This window comes from Tursiops truncatus, chromosome 15 (genome assembly GCF_011762595.2).
Source record: "Tursiops truncatus isolate mTurTru1 chromosome 15, mTurTru1.mat.Y, whole genome shotgun sequence".
Classification (NCBI taxonomy): domain Eukaryota; kingdom Metazoa; phylum Chordata; class Mammalia; order Artiodactyla; family Delphinidae; genus Tursiops; species Tursiops truncatus.
Window position 1 is genome coordinate 8,350,461 of NC_047048.1, and position 18,647 is coordinate 8,369,107.

The window sequence follows — 18,647 nt, forward strand, 5'->3', positions numbered from 1 at the left end:
AAATCCCCAGGTGATGCCCAACAGTGTTCACAAAAGCATGCTTGGAGGGGAAGGACCTAGGCCTTCCTGTACTTCTGAGGCCCAGAATCTCACAGATCTTGCTCTGAACGTATTTAAGTGCCATTTGACTCCAATCAGTTTATGCCTAACAGCCCTGCCCAGCAGGTACCAGCCCCGTTTTGCCCCCAAGGATGCCCAGGCTCACAGCAGGTGACTAGCAAAGCTGGGATTCCACGGTGAAGGAGATCTTCACCCAGTGAGAATGAGTCGCAGCTGGTGGTGAGGTTGGGGAGCTAAGGGGCAGCCGATGGTGGGGACGTCACAGCCCTCAACAGCGGGAGCACGGCCACCTCCCCTGGAGAGGGGCCACAAGCTTCCTGGGCACCACCGGGGCACCATTCCCTTGCTGAGCACTCCCAGAGGCTCTGGCCAGGGCCTGGGGGAGCACGGCAGCTTCTGGGGGGGAGTGATGAAAGTGAGGGAGGCCGAGAGGCAGCTCCCCTCGGTCACAGGAAGGCCTGAAGCACCCACAGCTGGTGACTTGGCCATGACACTCACCCCCCAGAAGGGTTCCCCTACAGCAACTTCAGGTCCCAGGTGACCAAGCCCTAGACCATCACTTCTGGCCTTTGGGCTTCTAGCACGTGGACATGCGGCTTCGTGCCTGCTGCCATTAGGGAAGGCGACTAGAAGTCCTTTCCTCCCTGCCCCCAGCCCTGGCATCAGACCCACAGGGCCCAGAGCCAGGACCCTCTGGCCCCCTAGAAGCGGGGCTGGCAGGGCCCACCCTTCTTTAGCCCCCAGCACCTCTCATCTCGGCCTCCTTGGAGATGTGGGATTATACTCGCCCTGGGAAGACAAGCCCCACCCGCTCTGATACACAGACTTGCTAAAGACACAATGGTACTTCAGTTTCGCTGCTTGCACCCACGACCCTGTTACAGTCCACCCTCCGCCCCTACACAGCCCCTCCCAATTCACCCCCATCTAGTTACGGTGCCACACCCCAGAGGTCACTTTCTCCTTTTATTGGGAAGCAGACACAGGGCACACGGGGTGGGAAGCAGCCCGACGCTTCCCCGTGAAACCCAGGACGATGGTGGCCAGAGTCAGGGACACCACAGTGGCCAGGCCTAAGCCCAGCATCACCGAGGGGGGAGAGGAGGTGGACCCTTCCACACTGTGGTCTCTAGTCTTCCCCAGGAAGATCAGTGGCCCCACTGTGACATCTGCTTCTTCTGTCACTGAAAGACAAGACATCCAAGGGTCACCTTAGTCCCCACACAGGAGTCAGGTTAGGGGTTTGGGGTTGCTCAGTGGGTTCTAGACCAGTAGGTTTAGTTCTAACAGCTGCATTATTCTCCCACACCCCTGATTATGTGTCACGACTCCAGGATGACTGCAGAATGGCCCCAGCCGACAGCAGGGTGAAGGCTTGGGGCCTCTCTCACTTAGCCCCGAAATGGCATCCCCCTAGGTGTAAGCAGCCTTAAATGGGGAACAAGTGTCACCCTAGAGTGACATCCGGTGCCCTAGACTGAGGGGAGGGCAATAGACCTGGGGCCCTCTGGAGACCTACCATGCCTGCGACTGCGGGGAACAGACTGTCCCTCCAGGTGGCGCAGCCTCCTGTAACGGCCTGATACGCCACAGCTCCCCTTGTTACAGCATCGACAGATATCAACAGGGCCTTCTACCGGGGACCATCTGAGAGGGAAAGACACAAGGGTCAGACGGCTGTGCAGTCTGCAGGAAGCGGTTTGCTGATAGTAGGCACCTTGGGGGAATCAACAGGAGTGTGGCCAGTTTGCTACCCCGGTTATGTCCAATCTGGTCTCCTCACCTATTGGAGGACTTGCTGAAGGAACAGGCCTTGCTTATTTGGTCTGGGACTCGGTCAACCGGAGTGACCTTCAGGTGGCAGGTGATATATATCTGGAAATAAGAGCAACTGTTACGAGGTGGAGTTCTACGCAGTGCAGTGACTAGTAAGCCAGTTCTTCTCTAACTCTTAACCCTTGAGGGGGAGGGGAAGCCCACTTTAGGGATGGGATAGTGCAGGCTCAGAGGTTAACCCGCCTCAAACTTCAGAGCAAGTTGCAAGTTGGATTCTAAATCGGCACCATCATCTTTATTCCTCTGGTCTTTCCCCTACTTTTCCAATCACTTAGCATGCCTAAGCCCCGGGGCCCATTAAGTCAGAACCTCAGGGACAGGAAATCAAGTCCACAAGGGCCAAAATCCCACCCGACCAGCTGGAGTGGGGGGGTTTTTGACAAAACCAGAGCTCAGGTCAGCCTGCATCCTTTTGGAAGAGGTTCCCCACAGTCAGAGGTCCCCCTTCATACTTCAGGGTCTCAACACACACATGCACACACACCCCAAATCCTGCAAAGAAACCGAGGTGCACCGCCTTTCCTAAAGCCTTCTGCAGAACCACAAGCCTCGGCCGCCACCTAGTGGCCAAGCGTGCCTGCAGGGTAACCGTTTCAGAAACTTGAACCAGCCCGGTTGCACTTCTGGCTGCCTCTGCCTTCCATCTGCACACACACCCCAGCCCCCTCACCAAAGAAGGGCTTCCGGGTCCCTTAGTGTTCCCACTCCAGGAAGGGAACCGCTTTGAGCCTCAGCTTCTTCCCAGAACATATCGCTGATGCTAACTGGGGCCTCAGATCCCAGGGTGGTTCCTCGTTAGCTTTCTCCCTTGTGCCATAGCCGCGCCATCAGCCAAGCCACCCGCCCACCTTTGAGGGAGAGCCCTCCGAGAGCTCAAGGCTGCCTTCCGTTGATCAGGATCGTCCTCTGATCTTAGTCACCCCCAGCCCATCCCTGGAGAGGCAGACACCGGCTCAAGAGTCACCCATGCTGATGGCCACCACCTGTGTGAAGCCTCATCCCCTCCTTCCTCACCCCTGGACCACCTGTGAGGTCGACTCCCTACCCCAACCAGCATCTTCTACCCTAGGCCCCCCAGGGTCACCGAGGTGGGCACTGGCACCCTTCCCGAGTCTATTTTCTTTTATCCCCAGCCCCATTCAACCCAGGACCTGCCATCAGAAAGCTCCAGGACATCTCCCAGTAGCTTCAGTTGTGCCCTTCCTTTTATCTGTCTACCATCTGTAGCAGATAACTTCTGTTCTCCGAACAGAACTTCTGGGTGAGGTGAGGTAGCAACAGCGAAGTCTAAAAATTTCACACCGCTCGTCCCTCAATGCCAGCCAGCCACGTAAGCCTCTGGTTTGGCGGTTTGTAAACCTAGCTGCTTATTAGACATGCCAGGGAGCTTAAAAGGCTCCTGATGCATTTCTAAATAAAGAGACTAGTGGCTAGGTATGGTGAGATACTAGTGGTAGAACCTAGATGGTAGGTACACAGCTGTTTGCTGTGAAATTCTTTTGGCTTCACTTTTGAAGATTTTAAGAAACTGGAAAAGTTGATGCCAGGTCCCACCTCAGTGAAATGAAAATATATGGGAGGTATCAGTATTTTGATGATCCTTAGGTGGTTAGTACAGAGCCAGAGCTGAAAATCCCTGCTTTAGTCACTAATCCTTCCTGACCAGCTATTCCAAATTTCACATCCTCCCAATCCTATCTCAGGAAACTTGTTTAAAAACTTCTTGATTGTCGTTTGTAAGATTCTACCAGCACTTTCTGGCTAGAGGCCAGTCCTACCTGTGCTTCCTGCCCAGCCATCACGAGTGATCCACGTTTTAGCTCCCTCCCCCCTCTGCCACCCTGAGTGTCAAGTTGAGCTTCCTAGCTTAGTGGTTCTCAAAGGGTGGACCCCGGAGCAGCAGCATCACCAGGACCTGGAAACGTATTAGGAATGCAGATTTCAGGCTCCACTCCAAACCTTCTGAACCAAACCCTGGGTGGGGGGCCCAGTGGTCTCGTTCAACAAGCCCTCCAGGTGATGCTGATGCAGTCAGGTTTCAAAAAGTCACAGGTCTAGCCCATGATCAAGTTCAGAGGCTACCTAGCATGAGAAGTTCACCCCTGCTTCCCTTGCCCTTCTAGAAAGCCTCCAGGAAGGCTGACACCTGCTCTTAAGTCCTTTACTCAACCCATCTGGGTTCTGGCCCTGCTGACCTTGGTGAGGACAAAGTCAGTGACTTGGTCATCAGATGCTGCATCGTTGGTGCTCATCCGATGTGAGCTGTCAGCTAGGTCTCCTGCGCTCCTATTCTCCTAGTTCGTTCTCTTTCCGGGATCCCTGAATTTCTCCATCCTTCATGGATTTTCTACCGGTCTCTTAGGGCCTGTGCCTTCCCAAAGATCTCACTAGAGCCCATGGTTTTTTCTACTTGATAAGTTACTAGGATAGGGCAGAACTATTAAATCACTGCTTAAGGGGACAGCTAGTGAGTGACCACACCGGCTAGTAAGCCTGGTCAGCCTGACCCTATGAGTTCAGCCTTATTCCAGGCTCTTAAGCCATTACCGTGTTTCTGGAGTCATTAGCAAAGTGGAACACATCCACTGTGAACTGGAGGGTCTCTGGTCTGGGTCTGGGTGCTTGGAAAGCAGATGAGGCATCGGTGAGACCGTCCACGAGACAACTTGAAAGAGAACAAGTGAAACACAGTTAAAGATTGAGGAGGGTGACACAGGTCGTGTTGCACAAGCGTTCCCTAGAGAGGTAGCCCAGCCTTACCCGTGGAAGTCCACGATGGTGTGATAAGGGGAGGTGTTCCAGTCCGGCGTCAGCGTGGCCACACAGTGGTCCACGAACACTCGCAGGGGCACGTGGCTGCCGGTGTGGACTTGGGCCTGGAGGTGGGCTCTGTCTCCCAGCTGGAAGGTGGGCGTCGTCTTCTCCGTGCTCCAGTTCTCTGCAAGGCACGGCCAGGGTGAGGGTCTGCCAGAGCGCCCCCTGCTGGCTGCCCCCTCCCAGCTCTCCTTGCTCACCCTCCATCAGGCGCAGGGAGAAAACCAACTTCTCCTCCGAGAACATCGTGGTCCTGAAGGGCACCCAGGTGGGCAGGATGGCCCAGCTGCTCACGTTGCCCTGCCTGGAAAGAGAACAGCAACCGTCCACACCTGGCCCGGGGCTCCAGGTCCCTGGGCTGCAGCCCCTACTAGTGACACACTGCCCTCCTCTGGGGTGTGTACGGTTCTGCCCAGATGTGTCTGCCCACTGTCCGAGGCCCCCCTCTCCAGGATCTTGTTCTGGGAAGCCCTTCCACACATGCCTCATCCCTTGTTTCCTCGTGGTATCAACACCATCTCCCCTCCCCACTCCCAGAGAGGAGGGCAGGGTTCAAGGCCTTCACACTCCGCCCAGCACAGGGCCAGGTGTTGTAGTTATAAACCAGTCGCCCTGTCCTCCCACCTTGATGCCCCAGTTCACAGGCACATGCTTCATGCTGGGGCCTCCCCACCCTTGCTCAGCCACTGCGGGAAAGCCAGAGGGCGAGAGCAGGTTGTGATGGCCAGAGCCTGGAACCCACCCCTGCGCTATTGAAAGACCACTTCTGAGCTCTGAGGGCGCCAGTGGCCGGGCAGCCTCGCAGCTTCCACCAAGAGGCAGCTGTGGCCCGGACCAATTTCAGAGGCTCAGAGCAGAGGCAGCAGGCCCTCCATTCCCGCCAGGACTGAGGGCAGGGACCGCAGCCCAAGCACCTCCCCCTCCTCACAGCTCGATGCTGCCAGGAGGCTGACATGCCTGCTGAGGGACCTCTGTGTCAGGGGCAGCAACAGGCCCATCCCACACGGACCTGGGGTAGCGGCACTCGATGGGGACCTCCGCGCGGTTAGTCCTCAGGATGGACAGGTTTCCCACAGGGCGGGGGTCATGGAACAGGAAGGTGCTGTACACCAGGGCGTCGTCGGTCACCTGAGGGAAAGGGGAGGGGTTAACTCTCCCAGCATCACCTGCCCTGATGTGCCCGGCCAGGGGCAGGAGGGCCGTCCGCTGGTGGTGGAGAGAACACAGGCCCTGGGCTCAAAGCCTGCTCTGCCGCTGACAACGTGGGAGAGCCTGGACAGGCACCCCCTTCGCACCTCCTTTCACCCCAAAATGGTGACACCACTGCAGGGAGTCTGGATCAGCTCCGTGTCATCACCAAGCAGCGCCCAATGACCAGAGACATGGGGTGTATGCTCCCTTCTCAGACTGCTGCCCTCACCCCACCCTAACACACACACACACACACACACACACACACACACACACACACACACACACACACACACACACCACTTCCTTTTCCAGGAGAGGCCTGAGGCCAAGAAAGCCTCCAGGAAGAGGCGAGAAACTTCCAGGAATTTTAACTCACTGCCACAGCAGTTACCACCTAACTCGCCCTCCCCCTTCTGACTTATTCTCAAGCCCATTTCACAGAAGGGGAAGCTGGTTTTTAGCGGTTGCCTGAGGCCGGAAGAGCACAAGCAGGTGCTGCTGGGGCAGTTTGCAGCACCTGCCCCCCCCCCCCCGACCCCGGCCCCCCAGGGAACGGCTGCCTGGCCCTGCCCTCCGCCCGCTCAAATGTCAGGGGAGAATCCTAACTGTCTATCAGCAAGGGTCCCAGGTGGAGCGCTGCATATATGTGGGACCCAGTGCAAAGTGAAAACGTGGGGCTCCTTGTTCAAAAGGAAAGAATTTCAGGACAGCAGAGCATCACTAAACCGAGTGTAGGCCCCGAGAACCGGCACAGGTAGCGTTCCCAGGAAGCCGCCCCGTCCCCGCAGGATTCTCATCTGGCGAGACTGGGCAACATTGTCCTGGGGAGAGGTGTCAGCAGGCTGTGCTCCACGGTGGAGTCAGCTGGGGATCTTAAAGCTACTGATGTCTGTCCCCACCTCCATTCCGATTTAAGGTGGGCTGTGGGAATCAGGAGTTTTAACCACTCCCCAGGTGATTCTAATGCCCCGAGGCTGGGAGTTACTAAATTAGGATTATTCCTTAACTCCTGCCCCCTCGCTATGGTCTCCCCAGAGAAACAAGGCCCAGGAGGCTTCAAGGACAGTCCTGGGCACCACACTGAGACCAGAGCCCCAGAGGAGGACTCCGGGGGCTGACGGTGCTTCAAGGCCAGGTGGGCAGGGGGGCATGACAGAGGGGAGGACAGGCTCTCTGAGCCGGAGCAGAAGTCGGTCCAGGGAATCGTGCACCAGCTGGGCCCGGTCCGGCCCTGCCTTGCTGAAAGGCCCCTCCTCTAGTCTGAGGCTCTGCCCCTCCCCACTCTCCTTGGGAGGCGTCTGGCCCGAATATTACTCAGCTCTCTTCCTGTACATGCCCCCTACTTGAGTTTGCTCCTATGCGACCCACTTTGAGCCTCTTCAGCAGAGATGAACACGATGCCCTTTGCCCCCTCCCTCAACATCACTTTTAGTTCAAGCCTTCAAAGCCATTAAACATGAATGAGGGATGCCAAAATTCTGGTGTGTTTTTTCTGAGATGACTTCCGAGCTTTCTGAGGTGTCAAAGTTCATCTCTTCCATACAAATTTCTAGGGCCCCTCACAAGTGCTGGGCTACCCACAGGGGATCCTATCACACCCTCCTCCCCTACATCAGCTACATCTCTCCTGGATGCCCTCCAGGGGTTCATAAATCCTCAGGAATCAGAGTGGGGGTGCCCAGTCTGGCCCAAAGTGCACTGCCACCTCTGGACTGCACCCCACCTCCCCAGCTTAGGCAGCTAGAGGCAGGAACTCCCCCGCATCCCCATGCCACTGAGGCCCAGCTTCAGGCCTCAACTACTCCAGCCACCCGACCCCACAAATGAAAGGAATTCACCCCAGCCCCGCCTGACACCGGCTCTGCATCCACACTCCCCATCACCGGCCCCCTCCCATGTCATCCCCCCGAGGCCGGGGCTGCCGAGGGGGCCCAAGCCTCACCTGCACACTGTTGCCGCATGCGTGCAGCCCAACCTCAAACCTGACCACGGGATCTGTGTCCATAGAGAACAGCGGCTCACAGTTGGCAGGGCCCAGGGTAAGGTCTGCAGGCCTGATGAGCTTCCCAGTGCCAAAAAGGTCTTTGCTGACCATAACCACCAGCTGGTCCTCCTGACACTCCACCATCACAGCGGGTGGCTTCGATGGCATGAGATGTTGGGATTCATCATGCCAGACGGGCAGGGGGTTGCACAGCTCCAGACTCCCCCAGAGCAGAAGGCAGACGAAGAGCCTATAGCTCGGCCCCATGGTGCCTACGAAGCCACTCCCACTGGCAACTCCGGGGCAGGCGCCACCCCCGCCATCTTATACCCCGGGTGATGGTTACTCACACCTGGGCTCCCAGTTGCCTCCCTTCCCCAGCCAATCCAGCGGGCTAGGCCTCTGCTGCTCCAAGTGGCTCCCGGTCCTGCAGCATCGGCATCACCTGGGAGTTGGTTAGAAACGCAGACTCTGGGACGTCCCTGGCTGTCCAGTGGTTAGGACCCCACGCTTCCACTGCAGGGGGGGCCAGGTTCGATCCCTAGCTGGGGAATGAAGATGCTGCAAGTCGCGTGGCACGTCCCCCCCCTCAAAAAAAAGAAATGCAGACTCTCAGCCACAGCCCAGGATGACGGAGTCAGGATCTGATTGTTTATCTCCCCAAGTGATGTGTATTCACATTAAGGTTTGGCAGCCTGGTCAGTCATAACTTCTCACCCCTTCCCTACTCCCACCCCTAGGGGTCCACCCTTTGCAAGGCCTTGCCCTCATTGCCTAGAGAGGGAGCTGAGAGATATCCTGGATTGCTGGGGCGGGGTGGGGGGACCTGGAGAAAGGCCTTGATTGAAGGATGAGGAGAATTTTATCAGAGATGGGAGCTCTTTCAGAGGAGAGAAACGGAGGCATCATTAGGAGACCAGGGTATGTTGTGAGCCGCTGCTTAACTTTACGGGAGGTAGGAGGGAAGGGCGGTTCAGGCAGAGGCAGCTGTGTGAACGAAGGTGTAGATGGGGCACTGGGTGGGCTTGGGGGAAAACCCCAGGAACTCAGAGATGCTGGAGCCTCAGGTCCCCAGGGGGCAAAAGTGGCAGCTTAGGGAGCTGGGGAGGTGGGTGGGGCAGGATCGTGAAGGTGCTGGGCTGAGATGCTGGACTTTGCTCTGGGGGGCGGGGCGGGGAAGGCCACAGAAGGGTACTGAAGCAGATGCACCATCTGGCGAGCTCTGGCTGGGGAGGGGTAGGACTGGAGACAAGGGTCAGGGGGCTACTGCACCAGTCCTGGCGGAGGAGGTAGAGAAGGACTGACAGACAGGGTCAGCCTGTACTCATGGCCTACTCTGTGCCAGGCCTGGGTGAGACTCCTTCAGGAGGGGAGGAAGAATACAAAAAAATTCACGGCACTGAATTGCCAGGGGCAGAAGTGTGTACTCTCCAGCAAATGCTTGTTTCTAATGTGACTGAACCATACATCTAAGTCGCTTAACTATACTTCCTTGGTGTTTGTTTTTAATACTCTACTTGTGCAAAAATAAATAAATGCAGGGGAGAGACTGCCCGCACAACGTCTTCTGACCTGATCAACACGGACGGGGGGGAGGGGGGAGGGGGGAGGAAGCCAGCAGAGAGAAGCAGGTGAGAGGTCAGGCTCCAAGCTCGCCTGAGTGGCCTACGGCAGCAGAAACCCTCCCACCTGGGTTTCCTGCCCAGCAGGCCCAGAGGGAGGGAGCCAGCTGTGGCCTGAGGCCCCTGAGGGACAGACAGCTGGAGAGAGGGGAAGGGACCCCTCAGAACTTGTTACCCACAGCCGTGGGTTGGTTGTGGTGGGCTGGGGATGAGCCTCCCTGAAGCCTCACATCCGTCAGCCTCTCTCCCTCTCTGCCTTGGAGTTAACCCCCCTTAGAGGGCTTCAGGAAAAACAAGACAGTAATTTGTGGGGGGGGGGCGGGGGGGGTGAGGCATGTACTGCTAGGGGGAATCTGGGTGAGGATGGGGCAGAGTCTGGACGCACACGGGGTGGTGGTGGGCATGTGTGTTCCCCTTGTCCAGAAGGAGGACTGGAGACACCTCCATCAGGGAGCATGGCCAGTCCAGCCCCCAGGAACCCAACCCAGACCGGATTCTGGGTCTTTTACATTTTTCTGAGAAGTGCTGCCCCCTGGTGTCCAGAATGCACCAAAGCATGGCCCCCAGCTCAGAGCATTTTCCTTAAAATTCTTGAAAGCCCAGATAGTGGTTTCTAAACACTATTCCTCTTTAAAAGCAGGACCCAGCTCTTCTGGGAGAAATGGCTGATTCCAGGGCTAGGGCCAGGAAAGACAGGGTGAATCTGGAACATCTTGTCATGCCAGAAAATGCCCACAAGTGGTTAAGGATCTGTCTGCCAATGCAGGGGACACGGGTTCGATTCCTGGTCTGGGAAGATCCCACACGCCGTGGAGCAACTAAGCACCCCCCGCGAGCCACAGCTACTGAGGCTGTGCGCCACAACTACTGAAGCCCGCATGCCTAGAGCCTGTGCTCCGCAACAGGAGAAGCCACTGCAGTGAGAAGCCCTCGCACTGCAATGAAGGGTAGCCCCTGCTTGCCGCAACTAGAGAAAGCCCACGCGCAGCAACGAAGACCCAGCACAGCCAAAAATAAAATAAATAAATAAAAAATTTAAAATGCTCGCAAAATGATGAGAACGTGTCAAAAGAACACAGGAGTCAAATTAATGGGGTGGGGGGGTGACTGGCCAAATTGGGGACAACTGCACATCAGAATGAATAAGGACAGTAAGGACTACACATTGAATAAAATAAGAATTCCTGGGCTTCCCTGGTGACGCAGTGGTTGAGAGTCCGCCTGCCGATGCAGGGGACGTGGGTTCGTGCCCCGGTCCAGGAAGATCCCACATGCCGCAGAGTGGCTGGGCCCGTGAGCCATGGCCGCTGAGCCTGCACTTCCGGAGCCTGTGCTCCGCAGCGGGAGAAGCCACAGCAGTGAGAGGCCCACATATCGCAAAAAAAAAAAAAAAAAAGAATTCATGAGTGTCCATGCTGATGCTAAATACAAACATAAAAACCCACGAATGAGAAAACTTTTCCCATAAAAGGGAAACTTCCTTACGATACAATGCCAACAAATGATCATGGAAGGAAGATAGATTCAGAAAATAACCATTTGCAATCATCACAGTACTAATAGATTCAGGCAAGAAGCATTAGAGCCTGTTAAAGATCAGCTGATAGTGGGTAGGGGAAGGATGGATGGGGAGTTTGGGATTAGCAGATGCAAACTATTATATACCCGTCAGGACTAAGATCCCGCAAGGCGCTCAGCGCGACTAAAAAAAAAAAAATAAGGGTAAACAACAAGGGCCTACTGCGTAGCACAGGGAACTATATTCAATATCCTATGATAGGGAATTCCCTGGTGGCCTAGTGGTTAGGACTCAGCCCTTTTACTGCTGAAGGCCCGGGTTCAATCCCTGGTTGGGGAACTAAAATCCTGCAAGCCACACGGCGCAGCCAAAGTTAACTCTTCTAAAATGTTCGCTATCACCTATTAAAAATTTTAAATATATATATATATCCCATGATAAACCAAAAAAATTATCTGATGCTGTGATGAAGATGTTAGCTAACCCTATAATCATTTTGCAGTATAAAGTCAAATCAACGTGCTGTACACCTTAAACTTATACAATGTTTTATGTCAATTATATATTGATAAAGCTGGGGGGGAAGCTCTGGAGATGTATGGTGGGGATGGTTACACAACTATACTGAATGCTATTGAACTGTACACTTAAAAATGGTTCAAACGGTCAATTTTATGTTATAGATATTTCACCACAATAAAAACAATAAAAACAAAGCAAAACTAGTTGATGGAAGTTAGAATACATAGTCTCGAAGTTTCTCCTTAAGGATTTTTTATTAATTACAAAAGAATAAAGGCTTCCCTACTGGTGCAGTGTTTGGGAATCTGCCTGCCAATGCAGGGGACACGGGTTCGAGCCCTGGTCCGGGAAGATCCCACATGCCGCGAAGCAACTAAGTCCGTGCGCCACAACTACTGAGCTTTCACTCTAGAGCCCGCGAGCCACAACTACTGAACCCGCGTGCCACAACTACTGAAGCTGCACGCCTACAGCCCGTGCTCCACAAGAAGCCTGCGCACCGCAACGAGGAGTAGCCCCCACTCGCCGCAACTAGAGAAAGCCCACACGCTGCAACGAAGACCCAACGCAGCCAAAAATAAATAAAGAAAGAAAATAAATTTTTAAAAAAATTACAGGGCTTCCCTGGTGGCGCAGTGGTTGAGAGTCCGCCTGCCGATGCAGGGGACACGGGTTCGTGCCCTGGTCTGGGAGGATCCCACACGCCGCGGAGCGGCTGGGCCCGTGAGCCATGGCCGCTGAGCCTGCGCGTCCGGAGCCTGTGCTCCGCAACGGGAGAGGCCACAACAGTGAGAGGCCCGCGTACCGCAAAAAAAAAAAAAAAAAAAAAAAAAAAAATTACAAAGGAATAAGTGGCAACTTTACAGTGGATAAATCTGGCAAACAGCACTTTAGCCACATTGTCAAACTAACTATTAGTTGAATAAACATTATTATTTATTTGGTGGGATAAAAGGACATCACGTGCCTCCTGATGTGAGGAGATGATACCCAGGGTTTAGAAAAAAGTTATGTATGTGTAAATATGTGTGTGTGTGTAACACACATGTATGTGTATACATATGTGTGTATATGTGTATGGGTATATATGTACATACACACAAAATTACTTGTGTATACATATTACATACATACAGAGACAGAAAAAGCATATGTAGCAAAATGTTCATATTTGCTATATCTGGGTAAAGGGTAAAGAGGATTTCAAAATAAAAGGTTAAAAATAAACCCTTTCTAGGTCAGATTCAAGTGAGAGGACAAAGGGATTCGTTCTCAGAAGAAGGCTGTTAACCAGTTTCCAAAAGCAGTGGCTGAAACAAAGTATGAGGTTATAGGTAGGAAACAAAAAGATGTGTAAGATCTTTGAGAAATAATTTATGAAACTTTACTGAAAGTCATCAGAGAATACCTAAACAGAGAGAGATTCCGTATTCATGGATGGGAAATGCAACCTCAAAGATATCAATTCTCCCAAAATTAATTTATAAGTTCCATCAAAATCTCAAGAGGTTGTGTGTGTGTGTGGAACTTGACAAAATGATCCTAAAATTTATATGGAAGGGCTAAGGGCCAAGGAAACCAAGACTTTTGAAGAAAAAGAACAATGTGAGAGACACACCCTAACAGATACTAAGACATATTATAGAGCCATGGTAGTGAAAGCAGGGTGCTGGTAGGACAAGAAAAAAATACAGTGGAATAGACGAGAGAGCCCCAAAACAGCCACTTGCATAAGTGGAAATATGATACATGACAGAAGGAACAGATGGACAACTCAGTAAGAGAAGCTGTGACAAGTATTATCCATATGGGAAAAAAACCTGGATTTCTACTTCATACATAAAAATGAATTCTAGAGAGATTAAAGAGCTGAATGTGAAAGAACAAAACTTTAAAACTTTTAGAAGGAAATACAACCTCCCAGGGCAGAGTGAGGTGAAGGGTATTTGCTAAATATGACCCCCATGCCCTCCCCCAACAAAAAAACACAAATCGTAAAAGAAAGGTGACTTTTTAGGGCACTTTCATAAATAATGATAAAATAGTTATAATAATAATAATTACCATTCATCATTTACTCACAATACACAGGGACTAGGTTGAGTACCCTAATCCTGATACCCACCTAGGGAAGTGTCACTGACCGCATTTTACAGATGTGCAAACTAGGACTCAAGAGAAGTTGTACCCAAGGTCACGATGTACCAGTGAACACCCAAACCAAGTTCAATCCCAGATCTATCAGACTCTAGCTCCTGGTCTTTTGTCTCTAACCCTTACTGTCTCTCTGACACTTTATAGTAAAGTTAATTATACCAGTTGGGTGTGTTGGCGGCGAGGTCTACCCATCTCAATAACTCTAATACAATCAAGTGTTAGGATTTACGTGCCTCTCCCCCAGCTATTCATATCAGATATGCAATAGGTGCTTTAAAAATAGGACTTTCTTCCTATCACCCTGGGAAGACAAAATAGCTGGTGTGTGATTAAGAATAAGAAACCAAAATTGTGGGACAGATGGAATTTGCCAGACGCACCCACAAACAAGCCACTGACACTACAGCTATGGCATTAATTCTGTAGCCAGACTTTAGCTGGAGGGACCATGATGGGGCGAGATTTGGCACGTTTTTTGCGCAGTGAAAGAGATGAAAAGAGATTTAGGGGTATAAAAGGAAAGCAGCTCTGGGAAACTTTTCACTATTTCATTATTAAACGTCAAATGGCATACAAAATTTACAGCCCTCTTGACTTAGTACGTGACTTTGATTACAGCTAAGGAAAATGAATATTTTGTACAATGTTTCTGGCTTTTACTTACAGAGTGTTAAAAATTACCTTAAAAAATCAATTGTTGGGAATTCCCTGGCAGTCCAGTGGTTAGAACTCCATGCTGTCACTGCCAGGGCCCAGCCTCGATCCCTGGTCGGGGAACTAAGACCCCACAAGCTGCGTGGCACAGCCAAAAAAAAAAAAAAAAAGTGTCTAAAGGGATAATGAAATCCACTCCCTCCCACCCCCACCTATTGTTAACAGTTTGTGGTGAATCCCTTCCAGACAATTTTTATATGCATATAAAATCACTTAAAAATACACTTACTAAATGCAATGTGGTATCCTGGATTGGATCCTGGAACAGAAAAAGAGACATTAGTGGGAAAACTGGTAGTATCCAGATAAAGTCTGGAGTTTGGTTAATGTTAAGGTATCAACGTTAATTTCTCAGTTTTGACAAATGTATTGCGGTTGTATAAGATTCTTGTTAATATTAGGAGAGGGGCTTCCCCGGTGGCGCAGTGGTTGAGAGTCCGCCTGCCGATGCAGGGGACGCGGGTTCGTGCCCCGGTCGGGGAAGATCCCCCATGCCGCGGAGCGGCTGGGCCCGTGAGCCATGGCCGCTGAGCCTGTGCGTCTGGAGCCTGTGCTCCACAACGGGAGAAGCCACAACAGTGAGAGGCCCGTGTACCGCAAAAAACATATATATATATATTAGGGGAAAACTAGGTGAAGAATTTATAGGAACTCTGTGTACTATTGGGGCAATTTTTCTGTAAACCTAAAATTATTCCAAAAGAAAAAGGTTATTTTAAAAATGCACTTAAAATGGGGGTCATATTCTACATTGTTCTGCAACCTGCTTTTTCTCGTAAGAAGCAGAGGACATCTTTAATGCTGAAAATCACTTCATTCTTTCTGGTGGCTGAATAGAACCATATATGGAGGTACCACAGTTTATCCAACTAAAGTCCTCATGCTGAACATGTAGATGATTGCAATTTTTTTTTTTTCACTGCTACAAACTAGAACTTCCTTGTGCATCTATCTTTCCATTCCTGCTTCGATATTTCTGTAGGATCAATTCTTAGAAGTGGATTTGTGGATCAAAAAGTATCTGTGTTGGGAATTCCCTGGCAGTCCAGTCGTTAAGACTCCTTGTTTCCAATGCAGGGGGTGCAGGTTCGATCCCTCGTCAGGGAACTAAGATCCCATATGCCACACGGTGTGGCCAAAAAAAAAAAAAAAAAAAAGGTATGTGTGTTGACACTTTTCATAGCTACCGCTATCGAACCCAGCAAACTTCTGTGGATATGCCTGTCTCCTCCACACCTGGCCTTTAGACTTTTTACCCCTGATGTCCACACTAAACCAGCAAGGAGCGGGGGGACTATAATCCACGTTCTATTCCTTATCCAGCAGGTCCTGTGTGGGGCACATTCTCTACCAGCTCTGGGTATGGCTGCGTGGCCGACACTGAGATCTTAGGTCTAAGGCTTTATACTGTCTTCCTTTCTCAGTGGTCATGTTACCCAGACTATGTTCCTTGAACCAGAGGAAAAAGACTGAACACTTTCCAAGAGGCTGTGTGTGCTTGACTGACTGGTGTTTAGACCACCTACTCACCTTCTACAATCAGGGGGGTGGTACTGGAGTTACAGGACCATCAGACTTTTCAAACAGGATCATGAGGGTGGAGAGTGATGGGAGGACTTCTGATTTGGAGAGGGTGAGCAGGAAAGGACATTCCCAAGGGAGGTACCTTTGAGCAGAGGCTTGAATGAGGTGAGGGAGTGAGTCGTGCAGATATCTGGGGGGAGACAGCTCTAAGGCCAAGGGCAAGTGCAAAGGCCCTGAGGCAAGAGCAGGTTTGGTATGTTCCAGGAATGGCAAGGAGACTGGAGGGGCTGAAGCCTAGTGAATGAAGAAGGAAGTGGTAGGAGGTGAGCTCAGAAAGACCAATTCATGAAGGACCTTGTGAGATTTTAGATCATATTCTAATGGGAAGTCATTCAAGCAGGAGAACACTGGATGTGATTTACTGTCAAAAGGATACCTAGTCACTATGTGGATAATACATTTAGAGGGGCAAGCATGGAAGCAGTTAGGCTACTGCAGTGGTCCAGGCAAGATATGATGGTGGCATGTATCAGAGCAGAGTTACCCAACCCCAGAATTATTGACATTTTAGGCCAAATAATTCTCGTTGTGGAGGCCTGTCCTCTGCCTTATAGGATGTTTAGCAGCATCTACACAGTTGAGACAACCAAAAACATGTCTAGAAGTTGCCACATGCCCCCTAGGGGGCGAAATCATTCTGGTTGAGACTTGTATTCATATTGTATTAGAGTGACTTGGAGAAGGTAAGAACAGGTTGAGCTCCAGATATATTTTGAAGGTAGGGCTGGAAAGATTTGCTGATGGAATGGATGCTGATGGTACGATGCAAGAAAAAGAAGAATCAAGGATGACTTCAATGAATAAATAAAATGTGGCCCATCCATACAATGGAATGATTCAGCTTTAAAAGGATGGAAATTCTGGACTTCCCTGGTGGTCCAGTGGCTAAGAATCCGTGCTTCCACTGCAGGGGACACGGGTTCGATCCCTGGTCAGGGAACTAAGATCCCGCATGCCTCATGGTGCGGCCAAAAAAAAAAAAAAACATGAAAAAGGAAGGCAGTTCTGGCACAAGCTACAACATGCGTGAACCTTGAGGACATTATGCTGAGTGAAATAATCCAGTCACAAAAAGACAAATACTGTATGATTCCACTTATACGAGGTACCTAGAGTAGTCACATTCACAGGCCCTCAAAAAGTAAAATGGTGGGTACCAGGGGCTGGGGGAGGGGGAATGGGGAGTTATAATTTAATGGGGACAGAGTGTTACTTTGGGGAGATAAAAAGTTCTGGAGATCTGTTTCACAATAATGTTAATATAATTAACACTGCTGAACAGTAGACTTAAGAACTAGTTAAGATGGTCAATTTTCTGTTAAATGTATTTTGCCACTTAAAAATAAAATAAGATAACTCTTAAAAATATTTATTTATGTATTTGGCTGTGCCAGGTCTTAGTTGTGGCATGTGGGATCTCTAGTTGAGGCATGTGGGATCTAGTTCCCTGACCAGGGATCAAAACCGGGCCCCCTGAATTGGGAACACGCTACTGGACCACCAGGGAAGTCACAATAAAATAATTTTAAATATTGCATTAAAAAAAGAATGCAGTTTTTGTCCAAGAGGGTCTGCTTGATTCTCAGAATGTGGCAGCTGCTGCCAGAAGTTTCCTCTGGGCCATTGGTTTCCCAATACAAGGCACATCCCTTGGGAGGCTTCTGCCTTGGTGGCCCTTAGGCCCTAGGCTGCTTCTGAAAGAAAGTGTTGGACACACATAATGGTCCCCAGTTCTGGTCACACCAAACTCTCCCTCAACACCGGTGCTTCCCCAAACATGCTCCCTGCCGTTGTCTACAAGAAGATCAAAGAATGAAGTTTCAGTGACTCTAGGGGGAAATATTGGGCACTTCTCTTCTATGCTCTAATTTCACTTTTGCATGTTCTGTGGGAACCGCATTTTGTCGTAGCACAAATGTATCTCACAATGAGACTTTCATTTCCCAACAATGGGTTGCAATGGATTCCCACTTCAGCTGTCTTGCCTAGATAAACACACCAAAAGCAACCTAAATGTCCATCAGCAGAGGAATGGATAAAGAAGATATGGTACATATATAATGGAATATTACTCAGCCATAAAAAGAATGAAATAATGCCATTTGCGGCAACATGGATGGACCTAGAGATTGGCATACTGAGTGAAGTAAACCAGACTGAGAGAGACAAATATCATATGATATTACTTATATGTGGAATCTAAACAAAGGGTACAAATGAACCTATTTACAAAACAGAAGTAGAGTCACAGATGTAGAAAACAAATTTACGGTTACCAGGGGGTAAGAGGGGGAAGGGATAAACTGGGAGATTGGGATTGGGAGAGTGGGATATATACATTACCATATATAAAATAGATAACTAATAAGGGCCTACTGTATAGTACAGGGAACTGTACTCAATACTCTGTAATGGCCTATATGGGAAAATTCTGTAATGGCCTATATGTACAACTGATTCACTTTGTTGTACACCTGAAATGAATACAACATTGTAAACCAACTATACTCCAAAAAAAACTTTTAAAAAAGAAAAGAAAGAAGAAAGGAAAAAACCCCAAAACGAAACACACACACCAAGAAAGAATAGTGATGTGGGCACTAGCCAGATTTAGTGTAACAGATTTCCTGTGACTAGGAGG

At 50.6% G+C, this 18,647-nt stretch overlaps 1 protein-coding gene across 1 annotated transcript; it reads right to left on the minus strand.

Annotated features, from left to right (window-relative positions):
• Positions 1 to 1,020: 1,020 nt before the first annotated feature.
• ZP3 (zona pellucida glycoprotein 3) lies at positions 1,021 to 8,155 on the minus strand. The gene is made up of 8 exons (XM_033840158.2): positions 7,847 to 8,155; positions 5,720 to 5,838; positions 4,911 to 5,014; positions 4,657 to 4,834; positions 4,444 to 4,561; positions 1,844 to 1,935; positions 1,580 to 1,707; positions 1,021 to 1,244 (listed from the first exon to the last, which is right to left on the minus strand). Exons 1-8 carry the CDS (start codon positions 8,153 to 8,155, stop codon positions 1,027 to 1,029), a joined length of 1,266 nt encoding a protein of 421 aa, XP_033696049.1. The 3' UTR covers positions 1,021 to 1,026.
• Between the last annotated feature and the right edge of the window lie 10,492 nt (positions 8,156 to 18,647).

Bases quoted from the DNA above. Each gene is read 5' to 3' on its own strand.
- ZP3 (XM_033840158.2), bottom strand. From the start codon at position 8,155: ATGGGGCCGAGCTATAGGCTCTTCGTCTGCCTTCTGCTCTGGGGGAGT. The intron at 1,708-1,843 runs GTGAGGAGACCA...TTTCCCTCTCAG, and splicing joins TTCAGCAAGTCCTCCAATAG to ATGGTCCCCGGTAGAAGGCC. The intron at 1,245-1,579 runs GTAGGTCTCCAG...CTTGTCTTTCAG, and splicing joins TCCCCGCAGTCGCAGGCATG to TGACAGAAGAAGCAGATGTC.